Genomic DNA, 20906 nt, shown 5'->3' with positions numbered 1-20906 from the left:
CGCAAGGGCGTTTGAGAAGAGGGAAACCATCCCTGCGCAGGGGGAAGGGACGTCCGAGTGGCCGGAGGGACAGGAGATGGGCTGGGGATAGCCGCTCGGGTCTCGGAAAAGGCTCTAGGGAGAAAACCAGGGCGTGGAGCATCCGTGTACCCCAAAAGAGAGTTAGAGTGGAAGATCAGGTTTCCAGCTAGAGGTTCCAGAGGTCTAGAGGGGCCCGAAAGGACTCCCAGTCTCCCGTGTGTTGACATTTCCCTCCCCAACACGAGGGCGGGGCGCAGTGATCCTAATTGAAGGGCCGATTTAAATAAAGGGCAGTTTGCAGACAGGGTCAGTGCCATGATCTACTGGGGTCAGATGTGGCCGGACCAAGGTGTGCCTTTCTCTACTCCTCGGGCCACTGAAGAGTCTCACTCCAGTTGACAGCGAGGGGTGTAGCCTCGGCCTTCCCATAAGGAGCCCCGAGAGCCCCGGCATAGCCTTTCCCCCTCACCCCCCTCTATTCCACCTTTCTCGCGACCTCGCCCTGCTCTGGTCCCCCTCCGCCGGTTCGGGTTGGGGCCCTCAAGGGCGCTGAACCTTTCCTGCGTTGCCACGAGATGGCGAGGATGAGACGCGTGCATGCTCGGAGCCGAGGGGCGCGCGGGTGGGGAACGTGGCGGTGACCACAGTTAAAGCCCCCGCCCCGGCCTGGCGGAAAGGTGGCCTGGTGCCCCCATTTGGCTTCCTGTCATCCTGACCCACTCACAGGAACTTGGGGGCTGGAGGGCGAAAGGCACCGCGTGGGGAGGCGACGAGGGTCCCGCCTGGGGGGCGGGAGTACGCGGGTGAGTTACTAAGCAACGCGGATCGGCTTCCTGTCAGCTGCGGCTTGCGGTTGGGTCTTGGGGGGCGGGGAGGAGAAGCTGGGGACTGCGGGGAAAGTTGAGAACAGAAAGCCTAGTTCCCGGACACAAGAACCTTTAGAGGAAGGCAGGGAGGGAGCGACCTGAGGCTCCGCGGAAATGGACTCCGAGGTGGTCTGTGGGGGAGGCGGAACCCGGGGCGGCGCTCCACACAGCCCGTCGCACCTCCCGCGGGTTGCTTGCCCTGTTGCCAGAGTAACAGCCAGGCCGCACTCGGTAGTTAGATTCTCGAACTCCATCTGCCCAATCGGCGGCAACGGACGTTACTGACGTCAGAGCCATGGCAACCAATAGGAAGAGGGCATTTTAGGGTGACGGGAAGAGGGGGGCGGGAGGCGGAGGGAGGGAGGCGGTGGCTGCCAGGATCCGCACGTGCACTCCCACACGCTCGCTTGCGCCCCTCCCACCTCCGCACGCGCCCCTTGCGCCTGCGCTGCGAGTCGGGCGCGTTCAGTCCCCGACGCAGCGATCTGTGAACTAGCGTGGCTCACGGCCGCGTCCCACATCCCCAGAGGGCCCAAGCCTAAGGATCTGTCTCCACTCTTTATATAGCCAGCAGTCGATTGGGGCTGGGCCTCAAGTGGGAGGGCCAGCTACCTGTTCCCGCCGCCCTCTCCACAGGCGCCCTCTCCACTCGCTCCCAGGTGAGCTGGGCGGAGCTGCGGCTTCCGGTCCCGCGAGCTCAGCGAATGCCCTCCCGGCTCCAGGTTTAGGTTGCTTCCCCTAGACAAAGGGAGGGCTACCGGCGCCCTTCCCGAGCCCGCACCCGCCGGGGCCCAGCCTCAGAGGGTGGCGGGGGGGGGGGGGGAAAGCCCTGGGTGACCCAGGTGCCTCCCCCCAGTGCGGTCACACCCATTCGCCCGAACCCCTGCTTCGACGTGTACCGAGACCCTCCCGTCCCCAAAGTTCCCTCCTCCGTCGCTCTGGCGCTCCTCGCACCCCCTGGCTTCTTTTGGGCTATCTGTCCCCGTCTCCACTCGTCCTTCTCTTTCTCCGAGTTATATAACTCTTCCTTCACGGCGTGTCCTGATTTCAACTCCACAGACTCCGCCCTGTAACAGCGCGGGAGGGGCGGGAGAGTTGGGGACCCAGACAGATTCCGGCTGGCGGCCAGCGGGGACACGGGGGGACCCCGCCGATAGACGGATCCCCGCGGGGCCCGAGGCCCTGTCCCCCACGCCCTGTCAGAGATCTCGCCCAGGAAAGAGAAGGCCAAGTATCACTGAAGGGCGTGTCGGGAATCCCGACCGAAAAGTGGGTTGGGAGGTCAGGGCTGGAGGCAGGAAGTGGCCGACCAGAAGCTTGAGTCCTACTGGGGCTAAAAGAGAAAAAGGCCGGACGCCCGGGTTTCCTTTTAGGTCTTCTTTTCGAGTTCCCAGAATCCCCAAGGCGACGCCTCGGAAGCTCAGCCCGCGGCCCCGTGGCCCCCGCGGGAGTCAAAGGTCCGTGTTAAGGGTGGCCGGGGATGATGTCACCAGTGCACGTGCCCCGGGATGGTTGCCAGGCAATGAGGCCTACCCCCTTCCATTCCCTCCCACCCCTGCCCCGAGTCCCGGTCCAGTCCCGCGCCGGCTCTTTCCTGTCGCCCTTCCCTGGGTCTCAGCGTCCTGCAGGTGGGAAACCCCGGACTGGAGTTCGTGAGGGGGAGGGGCGCCGTGCCGTGTGGCTGAAAGACTTTGCCCCTTGGCTGGGCTGGGAGAACCCTGGGTCACTTTCCCCTAGATTGGCACCGAAGAGCTTCCCCTCCAACCTCCTCCTCCCTGGGCTTCCAGAAATCTTTTTACTTTCTCACCTGCTGCCTAGCCTAGTGTCATATTGCCCCTTCTCCATCTTGAGTTGAAGTGGGAGTGGTTGCCACCAGACAGCTGCCCCCGAAAAGAGTTGTGTGTGTGAGAGTGGATACACAGCAGCTCATGTCCGTTTAGCCAGTGACTTACTCCCCTCCCCAAACTGAAGACAAGGGTCAAGAAACTGTATTAAGCTGAAAAGTCAAGGTTTTCATTCTGTATAGGTAGGTGGATCAATTTCTGGCTTTGCCGACTTGGGGGAGAGAGACAGTGATAGCTATGGCTGTCCTCAGCGAGTTAGGTCCTGGAGTTAGAGCTTGTGCCTTAGAGTTTAGGCTGTCCGGCCAGACCTGGATTCTAATCCCAGTTTGCCATTCAGTGGCTTGGGATTCTGAAAGGTCAGAGCCTCTTAGAGCCTAATATTCTGAGAAATTTTAATATTCATACCTACCTTCAAGGTAAATGGGAGGGGAAAAGTAAGATAATTTATGTAAATCCCTTAGCACAGTGCCTGGTAGAGAATGAACATTTGAATGAATGCATGTTATTAAATAATCCTTGCTAAATGACACTATAATTTTTTTTACTATAGTCAGTAGGCCTGGTCCAGATGAGCTATGACCTTAGGAGTTGGTTAGGGAGGAGTGGAGAGTTTGTGTTAATTTGGGGTGGTGGTGGGGATTAGTTTGGACTGCTTTGTGCATGTTATTGGATGAGGATTTTAGTCAGATTTGTATTGGCTTTCTTTAGTATTATTTCCCTCCTCTTGGAGATGAAAGAGCTACGACTATCCCTTTGGCTGTGAAAATAATCGTGTTGAGGTTTGTGATTTTGAAGCAAGACCCCAGTTCCCTTCTATGTTGTTCTCCGGAGCCTTTCATTTGGCAGAGGGACGGAATAGTTTCCCAGGAATAGTTTCCCAGGCGGGGACCAGGCTAGGATAAGGGGTGTGTAAAAGATTGGGGTGGGTGGGTGGAGAGAGAAGGGGGCTGGAGGAGAGGGTAGTTAAAGGAAGAGACCGGAAGGGAGGAGGAGGGAGCCTGCTGGTGGGGAGGGAGGGAGGGGAGGAGGAGGAGGTGGAGGAGGAGGAGGAGGAGGAGGAGGAGGGAGGGAGGGGGTTGGGGAGAGCCTGCTACAGTTCTTTGTTTGACTCCGGGACTCAGGGACGGGGAGGAGGAGGGAGGGTGGCTGAGGCTGCAAGCGCCGGGGCAGGCCCAGGAGGCAGAGGAGGGACCGTCTCCCCCGCCCCCCCAGCCCCCACTCCCCCCCCTGCTGCTTTCCCCCCTCCCTACCCGGACTCTGGGGGCACCGCCGGGGGACAGACACCCAGCAGGTAACCCCAGCCTGGCTTTCCCTCCCCCTTCTGAATTTCCTCCATACCCTCCCGGATGACCCCTTTCCGCTTTTCTGTCTCCCCGGTTTCCCGGCCTTGCCTTTTTCCTTAGTCCTTCCTTGTTCCCTCTCCCCCAGTCAGGCTTGTCGCCCGCTGGCTGTGCCAACCGCTGCCTCCTGCAGCCAAACTCCTTTTCCCTAACCCCACAGCCTGTGCACCCCTGGTCTGCCCAAGGCACCTTTGGGGCGCCGACCTGCTCTTTCTCCGGGATCTTCTTTACCTTCTGACCTGTCCCCTGGGGTTTTGAGGGAGGTGGGAGTCCCTGTCCTTTCCTGTTCCCCCCCAGAACCCCCCAACACCTGGCCCCCCTTCTCCTAGCCTTCTCTAGGGGTGGGGAGAGAGCCGGAATTTGGGGGGCCCTCTGGAGGGGCAGAGGGCTGTGTGTCGCTGTGGAAAGGGGCTGTGAGTGTGGGTGGGGAGAGGGAGTGGGCTAGGTAAGAGACCTGCTTCCTCTCTGTGGTCCCTTTAAATGGCCCTCACAATTGGGGGACTCCTGGGGAGAGGCCAGCCGGCTGCCTGGGGGGCTGGGCCCTTAGTTTGTCCACACCATCGGGGTGGCAATGATTTAAAGGGACAGCCTCCGCGTGGCCGCTGCCACCGCGTGCAGGCAGGAGGGGGAGCCGGCAGGCTATGTCTGGGAAGGCTGGGCTGGTGAATAGGGCATTTGAGGCTGAAGCGGAGTGTGTTGCCAGGCACGCTGGGCTGGTACAGTGCTGGGGCTGGGAAGGTGCCGGGCAGAGTGACAGCCTTCCTGGGGCTGGGACTGGGCTTGCTTCAGGCCTCCACCCTTGGGTCCTTTGACTTCTTGCCAACAATCCTTGAGTCCACACGGTGGAGTCTGCCGGCCATCAGGTGGGGGCCACCAGCAGACCTGCAGGTCATCCGTCTGACATGGGCATTTTAGAGCTGGCTCTTCAGCTTCCCCTTTTGTTGTTTGGGTCTGTGCACACGAAAGCCCCAGCTCCTCCCCTCTCCTCCCAACTCCCCCTCCCCAACCACATACCCCCCTTCCGCCTTACACAGGCGCATGCACACACACACACACACACACACACACACACACACACACACACACCAGCTGTTGGACAGATGAATTACAGCCTTCTGCTTGGGGCCAGGCTGGTGAGGGATTAAAGCCATGGGGTTGGCCCTTTAAATGGCTGTTGGCCCCTCCCCCACCCTGGAGGCCAGACACCCCTCACTTACCCCTCTGATCCCCTTGACTGCCCCACACAGGTACACTTGGTTGATTTTAAAGCCAGCCCTTTCCCCTCTCCCTAGGCTAGGCCCTCTCCAGCCCCCACCCCCTAGCTATCACACCAATGCTATCCACTGTAGCTTAAGCTTCTCTGTCCTGGAGGGTTCAGCCTCCAGCACCTTTCTAGGCAGGAGGGCCTCACTGGTCTGGCCTTTCAGCCTACAGCTGACCACTAACCTGGTCAGGTGAAGGGCCTTGCTTGGGTCAGAAATAACACCTCCCTGGGGGCAGTGTCATCAGCAACTACAGAAGCTTGCAGCACATTGCATCATGGAGGCTGGGGGCCTGAGGCCTGAACCTCTGGGGCTGGGGGAAAGATGGAAGATAGAAGGCCAGGGAATGGAGAGATTAGCGTGGGAGCCCAGGTGTCTGACTCTGTAGGGGCTGAGAACTGGGACCAGGATTCCAGTTCTGGAAACGGAAAGCATAGGTCCCTAAGGAATGAGCTTGAGGTCAGGGTCGACGCAGGCCTGGCTTCTAGATGGACACTTAATTCCTGGGTGTTCAGATACATAGCTCTTTGTCTCTGTGTGTGAGGAGGGAAGGGAATGGGCCTCTGTCAACCTCCTTTGGCCACCCAGAGGAAGGAGGTGATGGGGAAACAGGATATAGCATTGGGGGTGGAATGGAGAGGGTCTTGCAGCAGAGGCCACTTCCAGGCTCAGGTCCAGAGTCATAGTTCTTGTAGAGGAGGAAGGCTTCTCCCGTTGGGCCCGTTCATCTAGTCTGGCCACCTGTGCTGCTAGCCCAGACCTGCCTGCATCCGCCTAGGGGAAGGGGAGGGGGCAGAGTCCAAGGGGTGGGGTTGACTGTCTGGTGTCTTGATAAGGTTGGAGTGGAACCTCTGGGTTTGAGGAAGCCAAGCTGAAGAAGGCCTAAGGCCTGAATACCCTGGGGCCAGGAGTGAGGCTAGTTTGGGTATGGATGGGAGGGGTGGAGGGCTTGAGGGGTGCTAGAAGCTACCCTGGTATGAGGGAGTTTTAGCAGGAGGATCCAGTCAGAACAGGGATCATGGGTTGGCCTCCAAGTAGACTTAGATGCCATAGCATACCCTTCACCACCTGGTCCAGGCTGTCTCTGGAGGGGAAGGAAGCCTAGAGGACCACTTTGAAAATGGCTTGTTCTGGTTGCTATAGAAACTGATTCTATCTCATTTGACCACTATGTTTCTCTTCAATAAGGAGAAAGGGAGGGAACACAGGGAAATCTTCCAGCCTGGGAGACCCCTACCTCTAACTCTCTTTTATTCTTTCAGGTTCCCCCCAGACATCATGGCAGCCCTATAGCACTACACACCTCACAGTGGTCTGCTGCACCCCACTGTTGGGGCACTGGTTCTGATGAGACTGGGCACACCAAACTCCATTTGGTAAGTCTAGTTCTCAAATGATCCCTTCCTCCAAAGCCTAACTCTGTACCTCGTTGGAAAATTCTTGGTATGAGATGAATTATGCCCTTCAGAATGGTCCAGTCTTCTGAGTTTCCTCCATCATGAAGTGGTTGAGTGGTTCAATACTTCCTCTTGGATTATGGAGCCCCCCATCTCCAATAAATGGTTGAGCCCTGTACCTCACCAGTTTCTCTCTGATCACCAAAAAAAAAAAAAATCATCTATCCCACACTCTCAGTGTTATAATTCATTGGCTGATTTAGTAATGCTATGGGCTTTATAAGATGAAAGTAGATGTAAGATTCTCTGGAGGAATTTCTTCTTGGGAGGGGGAGTGCTTTGCTTCTTTAAGAATGTTGAATAGCTTGGTTTATGAAGGGTGTTTGGAAATTAATGTGGGGAGATACTAGAGATCATTACCACAGCAGCTCACTGTTGCCATGGTAATCTTAGCATCTCACCTTTCCTCCTAGATCCCTTTCTGACCCACTCTCTCCTTATGTACTATAGCTTTTGTTTTACACTCCCCAGTATTCCTCTTCTGCCTCCCTCCATCTTTATACTAATTTTGTACCTGAGGCCCTACTACATTCCCCTTTCTACCATACTTTTAGTATGGAGGAAAGAAAGGCATCATCTTTAAGCTAGGGACTTAAGTTCTGTGCACGTGTGTATGTGTGTGTGCGTGTGTGTGTCCCCATTACTCACTGAGTTTGACTGGGAGTTTTCTATGTATTTCTCACTGTTTGGTAGGATGGTTTGCACATTGGGGTGCCTCTGTGGATTTGTGTTGAATGTGTTAACTAAATGAGCTTCATCGCCAAGAAACCTACAGCTTCTGCTACACAGCCTCCTGCCCACACCTCAATAGAGTCCATGAGACAATTTGTATGGTAACAGAGGGTAGAGCAGAGTGGAAGGCTGCTTAGGAGATAGGAAGGCTTCAAGGATAAAATTGAGTAGGACAGAGGTGGTATAGAAGAGTGGGAATGTGGCTCTGGAAATAAGCCTAGCTGTTCCCCTTACTTGCAGAAAATGTCCTTGGTGGGTTACCTAACCTCCCCGAGCCTCAATTTCCTCATCTGCAAAATGAGGTAATCAAAGTACTTCCTATATCAGTTTTTAAGGAAGAGTAAAAAAAAAAAAGTAACATGTTTGCAAAGTACCTAGTGTCTGATAAAATATTCACTAAATGCTAGCAATTGTCATAATGGGAGCATCAGGGAACTGTGCAGATAAGCAAAGATGTTGAGGAATGGGACAGAACTTGATTTGCAGGCAGAGAGACCGTCTAATTGACTAAACTGAGAAATCACTGATCCAACAAAACATCAGGATTGAGGGAATGAGGAGAAGAGTCATCGGGGTCAGGTGGTTCCAGTGTTTCTGACTTTGTTCAAGAACATGAAGGCAAACACAGGAGGGCATGTGCAGAGACACACGTGATCACCCCAGTGATGCAGAGGCAGATCCAGACAAAAGACCGAGACAAGAGCCAGGCAGACACACAGACAGACAGCCCCGCAGAATTATGGAGACAGGGATAATGACAGGAACGCCTTAGACGCAGGCTCTGAGGGAGACGAGATGAGCCGATACGCAGGTGCACACGGTGTGGAGCGAGACACCGGGACCCACACACAGCCGACCTTGTCAGGCTGACTGGTGAACACAGGGCCCAGTCAGAAGCAGACACAAGGCCACAGTGACACTTAGCGGGCTGCGGCCGGCACTGTCACTACCCGGTGGGGGCCGGAGGGGGCTGGGGAAGGGAATCCCGGGCGGGCAGGCGGCCTGCCCGGCGGCTGAGTCACAGTCCCAGCCGGGGGCCCTCCCTCCGCCGCCCCCTCTCCCAGGTAAGAAGCGAGCCAGTGACTCCTCGCTTTTGCCCGGCAGGAGGGGGACCGGCGCCCGGCCTGCGCGGCGTGTGTTCAAACCGCCGGCCCCGGGCAGCCCCAACCCCCTGCGGCTGAGTCCCGGCTAGGCCGTCCAGCGCGCGCGCACAGTAGGCCTCTTCCCACGCGCCGGCGAGGGTGCTGGGCTCGGGCTCCTCGGCCCCTAGCCCAGGGAGAGTAGGTGTGATTGATGGAGGGGGTCTTTCTAGGGGCTCAGGGAGAAGGCGGATGGGGGGGCCACGGAGGGAGGGGACCCAGCGACGGCGGCGACGGCCGGAGTCCCGGAGTCCAGAGCCCGGATGGAGGGGGCGGAGCCGGGCTTTGCCGGGAGTGCCCGGATGGGGAGGGCGTGGCCTCGGCGGGAGCGGAATTAACCCCTTCTGAGCGGTTGGGTCTCAGGATTGTGGGTCGGGTTCGGAGACACTGGGATAGCTGCCCCAGAAATGGGTCGGCCCCACAGCCTGCCCCTGGCCGCGTGTGTCTCCCTCCATTCTGTCCTCGAGGCGTCTGTGGGTGTCTGTCCTTATGCCCGTCCGTGGTGGTCCCCTCCCCTGGGTTAGTATGGATACCGGGAGTCGGGGCGGGTATTCCTGCCCCTAGCGAGAGTGGAGGTGAGAGTGGACCGGCGGCGGGCGGCGGCGGCGGCGCAGGTGTGACCGCGGCGGGGCCGCCCCGGGTGGGGAGGGCCGTGCTGGGAGTCGGGAAGGGAAATTCCGCGGGACGGCGGCGAGCCGTGTGTGGGCTGAGGAGTTGTGTCTGCCACTGACTCTGTCTGTGAGAGTCGAGGGAGGCGGGGGCTGAGTCAGTGGGAACAAGGGGAGGTTTTCTGGGTGACTCATTCACCCCCACCTCCCAAGCCTGAATCAGACCCTGAGGAGGCTTTGTTCGTGGGGCGAGTAGAGGACTCAGGCGCTTGCTCCCTGGTGGGGATGGGGATTCGAGATGGCTGGCGAGAGTGAATCGTTTAGTATACAGGAAGTTGTGTCCTGGAGCGCTCGGTGTTCCTGAGTGCGGGGGGTGGGGGTGGGGGGCGGGTTAAGATAAAGGTTGAAGATCAGAGGGCTGGACGGACGGAACTTGAAGCTCGCTAGTTTAGGGAAAGCTGAGTCAGTTCCCCGTGGGAAAGGGGAAATGGCAGAAGGGAAGTGTCATCATAGCAGAAGGGGAAGCTGCATTTCCTGGTAACTGGCAGTGCCCAGGACACACTTCCTTAGCTGGGTTCTACTTTTCTTACATCTGGTGGGTGCCCTGGGAACCTCTTTGCCCCTCTCTGCTCCCTAGATCCCGCAGGATTTGGTGCTGGGACAGCCAGCCTGAGAGCTCTGCCTGACCACAGCTAAGGGCTGTACTGGCCCCAGCGGCTGGTAACCGTGTGGCAGGTGTGGAGAGTTCTGACAGTTCTCCACGTGAACCGCGGAGGGGTCGGCGGGAGAGCCCACCTGACCTCGGGGGAGTGGCACGCCGGGACCTGGGGGGCCCCAGCGCTTTCATACAGACACCGGTTCCTTGCAGGAGGGTCGGCTTGTGTTCACCAGAAACTCTTCTTCTGCCCTTGTGGGCTGGGTGGAAAATTTCCCCCTAACTCAGGCATTTTCGCGAAGGCAAACTTTCCTGCCGCCCCCAGCCCCACGCCGCGCGCTCTCCCCCGGCTTCCTGCCTGGCACACGCTCCAGCTGGAGCCCGGGCCCCGCCCCGCGGCTTTGTACTCTAGTCTCCCGCTGCTCTTTGTACTCTAGCCCTAAACGTTCGGATCCCGGGATTAGAGCCCTACCTGCCGGGATGGGCTGGGGGGCGTGCGGGGGTAGTAGGCGTGGGGACGTCCTGGGCTCTGGGGCTAAAGGGAGGGCGCCCCGGAGAGGAGAGCTAGCACCCACTGGGAAAAGGCGTGGGGTTGAGTGGTGTGTGTGTAGGCATGAAGGAGGAAGTGAAACGGGTTCTGGGTTCTTTAAGGGAGTAGGCGGCGAGAGTGGGACAAGGGTGATGTCACTGCCTGTTGGGCTCCGCCTTCCCTCCCGAAGGACCCCCCCCCCCACCACACACAGACACTTACACACCGCTTCCGCTGCGCAAGTAGCCACGTCACGGGCAACCCCCGAAATCCCCCCTCCCCTGGGGGGCGGGGGCCACGTGGGCCGTGGGGAACCGCGTGGCCCCAGCAGGAAAAGGGCATAGAGGATACGGGAGCCACGCGAGAGGGGCCACTGGGGACCACGGCGCACAACTTCTTAGAAGTTGGTGGACTACGGGGGAAGAAGGGCTGGTTTAGAGGGTCGGTGGGTATTGAAGATCAGAGAGCCCGGGGAAGTGGAGGAGTTGGTTTGGGAATGGGGACGTGACCGTGGTTTGGGACCGGTTAGGCTTTGGAGGTGGACCACGTAGCGGCCACCGACCTGGTTTGGGTGTACGTTTGGTCCCTGGAGTTGCTGTGGGACCTAGGCAATGTTTAAGGGGGCCCAGGGTGGAGAGGGGTCAGTCATTAGGTGAGGTGAAGTGAGGAAGAGAGCTGTGTCTTCTCTGCATCTATCTGCCTCCTGTCGGTCCTGCGTTGTTCTGGCAAGGGATGGGACTTGAGCGGTCTGGCCAGGACCACTGGCGGTTCTGTGGGCGCGTGGGGACAGCCAGCCAAGTGTGCGATTCATCACTCTCACGGGTCTTGATCCGGCAGACCGTGCTTACCACTCTGGGCCGCTCGACCAGACGGACCCGAGGTGGGGACCCTAAGTGGGAGCTGCGGGGTCACATCGGGGTCACCCCTAGGCGAGAGCTCGTCTGACCGGCTCCACTGCCCCTCCTCCCAAGGCCTCTGCCTGCTGGGCTAACCTTGTTCCTATTGGTTCGGGCTAGGCTGTTACTGAGGCGGAGACACGGGTGATGATTGGCTTTCTGGGGAGAGAGGAAGTCCTGTGATTGGCCAGATCTCTGGAGCTCGCTGACGCAGTGAGGGGACGCTCCCACGGAGGCCAGGTAAGCGCTGCCGCGGCCTTATGGGTCTGTGCCCAGGGCTCCAGACTAGAAACCTGTCATCCATATCCCAGCCCCGCTCACAGTACCCCCTGTTCTGTACCAGCTCCTGCCACTGTACTGGTCTGGGCCTCTTGGGGCTCCTTAGACCAGTGGGCCTCCCCTCTGACTTTTTAGTACAAATGACAGGCCTTATGGGAGCTACCATCACCTCTGCTGAGTCTCTAGGCCCTGTCTCTGCTGGTGACTCATGGCACTCCTTTTTCTTCTCTCTGTAGAATTGGCTGTGAAAGGCTAAGGGCGGCCATCTGGGGACAGTGGGCATATACTTGTTAGAGCAGCTGGAGCGGGACCATCATCCCAGAGAGCTGGGGCAGGGGGCTGTGCCCGATCTCCAGGGCTCCTGGGGCCACTGCTGACCTGGTAAGAGGAAAATGGAGGCTGGGTTGGCTGAGTGTACATGGCCACTCTGGTTCTGTCCCCCAGTAAGAGCATAATTTCTCATCCCTGACTTAGGCTGAATGCATCGGGCAGTAGACCCTCCAGGGGCCCGCGCTGCACGGGAAGCCTTTGCCCTTGGGGGCTTGAGCTGTGCTGGGGCTTGGAGCTCCTGCCCACCCCATCCTCCTCGTAGCGCATGGCTGCCTGGAAGCAGGTGAGAAATTGGGCCAGGCACCTATCTTCGCATCTTCTGTTCTCCTCTGTCTGTGCCATTCTCCATAGGTTTGGGCCATTCCCTAGGCTTCAGGAGCATCTTCATCTGCTTTTATTATTCCTTTAGTTTTTTTCTAGGGGGCAGGACTTTTCCTTCTTGCTGTACATAACAGATTCCTTCTCTCTCCAGATGTTCAGCCAGCATTGGGCAACACCCGCTCCCTGCCCCTTTACCCCCTTCACATGGCAGTAGCTCTGGGCACCCTAACAAACCATATTATGTTCCAGGGTAAGTGGGGGGGGGGGCGGTTCACAGACTTGGGGGTAATAGGTAAAACAGGCTCTTGAGAGAGTTCCCCCAAGTCTGACCATTCCAACCCCTCTATAGGGTGCCCACCCCAAGACCCCTCCATGGGAAGCTGGAATCTCTACATGGCTGTGTGCAGGCACTGCTCCGGGAGCCGGCCCAGCCAGGGCTGTGGGAACAGCTTGGGCAGCTGTATGAGTCAGAGCATGACAGCGAGGAGGCCATACGCTGCTATCACAGTGCTCTTCGATATGGAGGAAGCTTTGCTGAACTTGGGCCCCGCATTGGCAGACTGCAGCAGGTAGGATGAGGCAAAATATAGAGAGGCTAAGACTGTGCTTTCTGGCCCAGGGCTCCCCAACTATGCCTTCATCTGCCTTTTGATCCCTAGGCCCAGCTCTGGAACTTTCATGCTGGCTCCTGCCAGCACCGAGCCAAGGTTCTGCCCCCGCTGGAGCAGGTGTGGAACTTGCTACACCTTGAGGTGAGGAGGGGGCCAAGTGAGGTAGGGAAGAGAGCTGGGCTAGGCCTGTGCCCATCCTCTTCTCTCCTTCTTTGTCCTCAGCACAAGAGAAACTATGGGGCTAAGCGAGGGGGTCCCCCAGTGAAGCGAGCTGCTGAACCCCCAGTGGTACAACCTATGCCCCCTGCAGCACTCTCAGGCCCCTCAGGGGAGGAGGGCCTCAGTCCTGGAGGCAAGCGCAGGAGAGGCTGCAGCTCTGAACAGGTATGGATAGAGGAGGGACAGCAGGTAGAGAGAGGATGCTTGTCTGGGACAAGGAATGAGGTTTTCACACCTTTGTCTCTTCTAGACTGGCCTTCCCCCAGGGCTGCCACTCCCTCCACCACCATTACCACCACCACCACCACCACCCCTGCCTGGCTTGGCTACCAGCCCCCAATTTCAGTTGACCAAGCCAGGACTGTGGAATAGTCTGCATGGAGATGCCTGGGGCCCTGAGCGCAAGGGTTCAGCACCCCCAGAGCGCCAGGTGAGCCACTATCTATAGTATGTTGCCTTTTGTTATTTTTGTTGCTGCTGGTACTGAGTTTGAACTCAGGGACTGGGTGCTGTCCCTTAGCTTTTTTTGCTCAAGGCTGATGTTCTACCACTTGAGCCACAGCTCCACTTGTGTCTTTTTGGTGGTTAAATGAAGATGAGTGTCTCATAGGTTTTCCTGCCCAGACTAGCTTTACAACTCCTCAGATCTCAGCCTCCTCTGGCTAGATAGGATTTCAGGAGTGGGCCACTGGTGCCTAGCACTGCCTTTAATTTTTTATTTGCTTATTTTGGCAGTCCTGGAGTTTGAACTCAGGTCCTCATATTGACTACTCCACCACTTGAGCACCCATCTTTATGTTGGCTGTTTTTGAGATAGAATCTTGTTTTTTATGCCTGTATTGGCCTGGACTTCTATTTGTTTCCCCTATAGATGACTGGTATATGCTGCCTTGATGCATGCCCAACAATTCATTGGATGAGACACAGTCTCGAAGCCTTTATATACAAAGTTGGCTTTGAACCTGTCTTAGTGTTTTAAGTAGCTAGGATTACAGACTAGAGCCACTGTGCCCCAGAACTTTTTACTGTTTTGAGAAAGGGTTTCACTAACCAAACTCTGCCTGAGCTGGCTTTAAGCTCTAGATCTCCTGCCTTGGGCTCTTGAGCTGGGATTACGGGCATGCACCACAATGTCTGGCCTGTCAACTTTTTTTTTTTTTTTTTTTTTTCCAGACCTGGGGCTTGGACTCAGGCCCTGAGCACTGTCCCTGGCTTCTTTTTGCTCAAGGCTAGCACTCTGCCACTTGAGCCACAGCGCCACTTCTGGCTCTTTCTATATATGTGGTGCTGAGTAATGGAGCACAGGGCTTCACCTATACAAGGCAAGCACTCTTGCCACTAGGCCATATTCCCAGCCCTGTCTGTCAACTTTTAAATGAGCTCTGCGCCTACTGTTTTTCACCTAGTGTCCTCTTTTAATTCCCATAGGAACAGCGGCACCCGCTGCCTCACCCGTATCCATACCCCGCTCCAGCTTACACCGCGCACACCCCTAGCCACCGGCTGGTCCCAGCCGCTCCGCCAGGCCTGGGCCCCCGCCCCCCAGGAGCAGAGAGCCATGGCTGCCTGCCTACCACCCGTCCCCCCGGAAGTGACCTTAGAGAGAGCAGAGTTCAGAGGTCGCGGATGGACCCCAGTGTTTCACCAGCAGCAACGACCACCTGCGTGCCTTATGCCCCTTCCCGGCCCCCCGGCCTCCCCGGCGGTACCACCACCAGCAGCAGCAGTAGCAGCAGCAGCAGCAGCAGCAGCAGCACCGGTCTCCGGGGCATGGAGCCGAGCCCAGGCATTGTGAGTGATGTCCTTGAGTGGAGGCTGATCTGAACATCCAGAGCAGCACTCTCACTACTTCCTTTCTCTCTCGCAGCCTGGCGCTGACCATTACCAAACTCCTGCACTGGAGGTCTCTCCTCACCAGGGCCGCCTGGGGCCCTTGGCACCTAGCAGTCGGAAACCATTCTTGGGGGCTCCTGCTGCCACTCCCCACCTGCCCCTGCCACCTGGGCCCCCGTCATCCCCTCCACCCCCCTGCCCTCGCCTCTTACGCCCACCCCCACCCCCTTCCTGGATGAAGGGCGCGTCCTGCCGGGCAGCGCGAGAAGATGGAGAGATCTTAGAGGAGCTCTTCTTTGGGGCTGAAGGACCCTCGCGTCCTCCTCCTCCTCCTCCTCCCCCTCCTCCTCCTCCCCCTCCTCCTCCCCCTCCTCCTCCCCCTCCTCCTCCTCCTCCCCCTCCCCCACCCCTTCCCCACCGTGAGGGCTTCTTGGGGCCTCCGGCTCCCCGCTTTTCTGTGGGCACTCAGGATTCGCACACCCCTCCCACTCCCCCAGCCACCAGCAGTAGCAGCAGCAGCAATGGCAGCCACAGCAGTAGTCCCACTGGGCCTGTGCCCTTCCCCCCACCTCCCTATCTAGCCAGAAGTATGGACCCCCTTCCGCCGCCACCGAGCCCCACACTGAGCCCCCAAGACCCACCTCTCCCACCTCTGACCCTTGCCCTTCCCCCAGCACCTCCCTCCTCTTGCCACCAAAATACCTCAGGAAGTTTCAGGCACTCGGAGAGCCCCCAGCCCAGGGTCTCCTTCCCAAAGACCCCCGAGGTGGGGCCGGGGCCACCCCCAGGCTCCCTGAGTAAAGCCCCCCAGCCTGTGCCGCCTGGGGTTGGGGAGCTGCCTGCCCGAGGCTCTCGACTCTTTGATTTTCCCCCAACCCCACTGGAGGACCAGTTTGAGGAGCCAGCTGAATTTAAGATCCTTCCCGATGGGCTGGCAAACATCATGAAGATGCTGGACGAGTCTATTCGCAAGGAGGAAGAACAGCAGCAGCAGGAGGCAGGAGTGGCCCCCCCGCCCCCGCCGCCGCTGAAGGAGCCCTTCGCTTCTCTGCAGTCCCCATTCCCCAGCGACACCCCAACCACCGCCGCAGCCACCACCCAGGAAGAGGAGAAGAAGCCACCACCAGCCCTGCCGCCGCCACCGCCTCTAGCCAAGTTCCCCCCAGCGCTGCAGCCGCCGCCGCCCCCGCCCCCCGCCAGCTCGGCCAGCCTGCTCAAGTCCTTGGCCTCCGTGCTGGAGGGACAAAAGTACTGTTACCGGGGGTCTGGAGCCGCCGTCCCCGCCCGGCCTGGGTCCGGGCCCGCGCCCACCACTCAGTATTCCCCCGGCCCCCCATCAGGTGCTACCACCCCGCCACTCACTTCAGCCGCCCCCAGCGCCCAGGGCTCCCCGCAGCCCGGGGCCTCTTCATCTCAGTTCTCTACCTCAGGCGGGCCCTGGGCCCCGCAGCTCAGGGCGGGCGAAGAGCCAGCCCCCGGCCCCTCCGCCCCCGGCCCGCCGTCCCCGCCGCCGCCCCCGCCGCCCCCCGCCCGCTCCGAGTCTGAGGTGCTAGAGGAGATCAGCCGAGCTTGTGAGACCCTGGTGGAGCGGGTGGGCAGGGGCACCGTGGACCCCGTGGACCCGGTGGATCCGGCCGACCCGGCGGACAGCGGGACAGAACGCCTGCTGCCTTCTTCTGCCCTGGCCAAGGAGGAGGGCGGCGGGGCGGCGGGGCCGGGCGGCAGCAAGCGGCGGCAGAAGGAGCAGCAGAAGGAACACCGGCGGCACCGGCGCGTTTGCAAGGACGGTGTGGGCCGCAGGCCGCGCGAGGGCCGGGCCAAGGCCAAGACCAAGGCCCCCAAGGAAAAGAGCCGAAGGGTGCTGGGGAACTTGGACCTGCAGAGTGAGGAGATCCAGGGGCGCGAGAAGGCCCGGCCTGATGTCGGGGGGACCTCCAAGGTCAAACAACCCTCAGCTCCAGCCCCCACATCGGCTCCTGCGACTCCTGCCCAGCCTGCTCCCCCGTCAGCCCCTGTGCCTGGGAAGAAGGCTCGAGAAGAGGCCCCAGGGCCCCCGGGCGTCAGCAGGGCTGACATGCTGAAGCTGCGCTCACTTAGTGAGGGGCCCCCAAAGGAGCTGAAGATCCGCCTCATTAAGGTGGAGAGTGGCGACAAGGAGACCTTCATCGCCTCGGAGGTGGAGGAGCGGCGGCTGCGCATGGCAGACCTCACCATTAGCCACTGTGCTGCCGATGTTGTGCGTGCCAGCAAGTGAGTGGGGGCTGGCACACCCGAGGTAGAGGCTCCTCCCCCGGGCGTCAGTGTGTGTTCTCATCCCACTGTCCTCCTGTAGGAATGCCAAGGTGAAAGGAAAGTTTCGAGAGTCCTACCTTTCCCCTGCTCAGTCTGTGAAACCGAAGATCAACACTGAGGAGAAGCTGCCCAGGGAGAAACTTAACCCTCCAACACCCAGCATCTATGTATGTGGGCCGTATGTCCTCAAAACCTCCCTTCCAGAAGGGTCCTGGGCAGGGCAGGGTGGGGTGCTGGGCAGCGTGGTCTTGCCTGGAACAGGGCTCTGAGCACAGCCTCTGCTGGTCACCTCTTAGCTGGAGAGTAAACGAGATGCCTTCTCACCAGTGCTGCTGCAGTTCTGTACAGACCCTCGGAATCCTATCACTGTCATCCGGGGCCTGGCAGGCTCCCTAAGGCTCAGTGAGTATGGAGGGCTTTAAAGATCTGGGGTCCGGGCCCCTCTGAGAACCCCTGCACTTGAAGACCTGGGATAGTGGTGGTAACAAACTCATGTAGTCCTGCAGAGGCCATGTTTGAGGAATGTTCCAGGTGTTGGGGCAGCTGGCTTAGGGCTTTTCTCTCTTCAGTCTTGTTGGCCCCTAGCAGTGGGCAGATAGGAAGGAGATGTATTTCAGGGCCTGATGAGAGTCGTTTCTTGTTTGGTGATGAAGGATGAAAAGAATACAATTTTTAGATAGTCTCCAAGTCCCACAGATTGGGCTTTTCCCTTTTTTCATTTTCCAAAATTTAAAACAGTACCAATCTATGAGAAACTATGTAAAAATATGAAGGTCAGTCTTTTGTTTCCTTTATACCCATATATGCTCCTGTCTGAGTCACTTGAAGCACATTCCAGTCTGTGTCTTGAACCATAACTTAAAGGTGTCTTTCACTGGGTTCCTACTGTGTGCCAGGTGTGTGTATAAGGCCACATCCATACCTGAACCTGATTGAAGGAATGGGGCCTGGAGTAGCTGGGGCGAACCCAGAGAGCGCCTGCCTTCTCAGCCTCCCATGGGGCTGCTGTTCTTGCCCCTTTGCCTGGGTAGAGTTCTGCCACGCCTGTGGTTCAGTAGGAACGGGAATGGTGAGTTTGGGTCCTCATCCCTGGCTTTTTCCTCAACCCTCTTTCTGGCCCTCCATTGCAGACCTAGGCCTCTTCTCTACCAAGACGCTGGTGGAGGCAAGTGGGGAGCACACTGTGGAGGTGCGCACCCAGGTGCAACAGCCCTCGGACGAGAACTGGGACTTGACTGGCACCCGACAGATCTGGCCCTGTGAGAGCTCCCGTTCCCATACCACCATTGCCAAGTATGCGCAGTACCAGGCCTCATCCTTCCAGGAGTCACTGCAGGTGAGGGCCAGCAGTGGGTGGAGGTGGTTGCTGGGATCCTGTTGCAGGAAAGGCTCCTGGAAGTCACTGACTTAGGCCTGCCTACCCCTCTGAGCAGGAGGAGAAGGAGAGTGAGGATGAGGAGTCAGAGGAGCCAGACAGCACCACAGGAACCCCTCCTAGGTACAGTACAAGTAAAATTGTGTCCCTCTTGTTTGACTCATCTCTTCTCTTTGCTCTCTACCAACCTGTCTGCTTTTACTTTAGCAGCAGTGCGCCAGACCCAAAGAACCATCACATCATCAAGTTTGGCACCAACATCGACCTGTCTGATGCCAAGCGGTCAGTGGGGGTGGGGCAGCAAGGTCAGGACAGGAGCTTCGCTGGACACTCATTCGGGATATCCTCTAACTTTGGTTGTCTGTCCGCAGATGGAAGCCCCAACTCCAGGAGCTGCTGAAACTGCCTGCCTTCATGCGGGTCACTTCCACCGGCAATATGCTCAGCCATGTAGGCCATACTATCCTGGGCATGAACACTGTCCAGCTATACATGAAGGTCCCTGGCAGCAGAACGCCAGGTGTGCACTAGAGCCTGCACACCCTGTGGGGTGGGGTGTGGGAGGCGGGGCACAGGGCTGAGTTGTCATGGAACAGGAATTCATGGCAGGCCTACCGTGAGGTTATCTGTCTCCCTCTACAGGCCACCAAGAGAACAACAACTTTTGCTCAGTCAACATCAATATTGGCCCTGGGGACTGTGAATGGTTTGCTGTGCACGAGCACTACTGGGAGACCATCAGCGCCTTCTGCGATCGGTACACATGGCCCCCTCACTAGCCACCTCACTTCGTAATGTTCCTGGTCCCCAAGGTTCCTACCTGACCCTACTATGACTGCCCACCCGCAGGCATGGTGTGGACTACTTAACTGGTTCCTGGTGGCCAATTCTGGATGACCTCTACGCTTCCAATATCCCTGTGTACCGCTTTGTGCAGCGCCCTGGAGATCTGGTGTGGATTAATGCGGGGACTGTGCACTGGGTGCAGGCCACTGGCTGGTGCAACAACATTGCTTGGAACGTCGGGCCCCTCACCGGTGAGAGGGTGGGACTCAGCCCCAGGCAGCCAGCGGTGGGATGAGGGGGTGATCCCCAGGGGCCGGAGACAGGTGGCTCCTCTGGTGACTCCTTGTGACCTGCAGCCTATCAGTACCAGCTGGCCCTGGAGCGGTATGAGTGGAACGAGGTGAAGAATGTCAAATCCATCGTGCCCATGATTCATGTGTCCTGGAACGTGGCTCGAACCGTCAAAATCAGCGACCCCGACCTGTTCAAGATGATCAAGTGAGGACTCTGGTGGAAGCCCACCTCCTAATGCATTCACTGCCTTGCTCTGACTATCCCTGTCCTCTGGGGGCCTTTTATTTTCCAGTGATCTAAATAGGAACCAAACAAAGCACTTGAAATGTCAACCTAGCATACCCAGGACAGGACGTGTAACCCAAACTTGAAAAGGGAGTGATGGGGGTGGGGCAGGGGAGGAGGAGAGGAGCCAACACTGGGAAGGTTAGCTGAAAAAGAAGTTCTGCCTCCAGCCCCACCCTGCTGGCAGCTTTTCCCACACACTCACCCCCAACCCCCTACCCCCACAGGTTCTGTCTCCTGCAGTCCATGAAGCATTGTCAGGTGCAGCGGGAGAGCCTGGTTCGGGCAGGGAAGAAAATCGCTTACCAGGGCCGCGTCAAGGATGAGCCTGCCTACTATTGCAACGAGTGCGACGTGAGTACGCTCTAGTCCCAGCTCGGCCCCCTGCCCGAGTGCGGCCCAGCCTGCCCGCCTGTAACCGCGGCCCCCTCTCGCCCCCTTCTGGCCAGGTGGAGGTGTTCAACATCCTGTTCGTGACCAGTGAGAACGGCAGCCGCAACACGTACCTGGTGCACTGCGAGGGCTGCGCGCGGCGTCGCAGCGCGGGGCTGCAGGGCGTGGTGGTGCTGGAGCAGTACCGCACGGAGGAGCTGGCGCAGGCCTACGACGCCTTCACCCTGGTGAGGGGCCCCGGGCTCCGCGGGGCAGGGGCACTGCGCCTGGGGTGCCCGGGCCCGCGGCCCTAACCCGCAGCCCTAACCAGCTCTCTCCCGCAGGCCCCGGCCAGCTCGTCGCGATGAGAGCGGATGCCCCGCCCGCCCTCCCGCGTCGGGCGCCGCGGGGCCACCAGCACACGCCTGGGCTGGACCTGGGTCCGCCTCGGGCTGGGAAGGGCCGCCGGCCCCTCCACCGTATTGGCAGCTCCCCTCACCTAATTTATTAAGAATTTTTAAAAACAAATATGAGGAAAAAAAAAAAGGGAGACGGGGAGG

General features: G+C 58.7%; 1 protein-coding gene across 1 annotated transcript; it reads left to right on the top strand.

Annotated features, from left to right (window-relative positions):
• The first annotated feature begins 548 nt into the window (after positions 1-548).
• On the top strand, positions 549-20865 carry Kdm6b (lysine demethylase 6B). Its single transcript, XM_048365889.1, has 25 exons — positions 549-2913; positions 6596-6709; positions 11470-11589; positions 11865-12009; positions 12103-12241; positions 12431-12529; positions 12629-12848; positions 12939-13031; positions 13113-13274; positions 13360-13539; positions 14538-14900; positions 14977-15298; positions 15344-17192; positions 17275-17401; positions 17531-17636; positions 18365-18570; positions 18668-18732; positions 18817-18891; positions 18981-19129; positions 19252-19366; positions 19459-19646; positions 19752-19893; positions 20202-20328; positions 20424-20594; positions 20691-20865. Exons 5-25 carry the CDS (start codon positions 12108-12110, stop codon positions 20712-20714), a joined length of 4917 nt encoding a protein of 1638 aa, XP_048221846.1. The 5' UTR covers positions 549-2913; positions 6596-6709; positions 11470-11589; positions 11865-12009; positions 12103-12107; the 3' UTR covers positions 20715-20865.
• Positions 20866-20906: the final 41 nt, after the last annotated feature.

This window comes from Perognathus longimembris, chromosome 17 (genome assembly GCF_023159225.1).
Source record: "Perognathus longimembris pacificus isolate PPM17 chromosome 17, ASM2315922v1, whole genome shotgun sequence".
NCBI lineage: Eukaryota > Metazoa > Chordata > Mammalia > Rodentia > Heteromyidae > Perognathus > Perognathus longimembris.
The sequence above is the reverse complement of the archived record's forward strand: the minus strand, read 5'-3'. Positions and strand labels throughout refer to the sequence as shown.

Excerpts from the sequence above, each read along its gene's own strand:
- Kdm6b (XM_048365889.1), top strand. The coding sequence starts at position 12,108 with ATGCATCGGGCAGTAGACCCTCCAGGGGCCCGCGCTGCACGGGAAGCC. Across the intron at positions 12,849-12,938 it reads GCATTGGCAGACTGCAGCAG|GCCCAGCTCTGGAACTTTCA; the intron begins GTAGGATGAGGC and ends TTTGATCCCTAG. Across the intron at positions 19,130-19,251 it reads CCCTGGCAGCAGAACGCCAG|GCCACCAAGAGAACAACAAC; the intron begins GTGTGCACTAGA and ends CTCCCTCTACAG.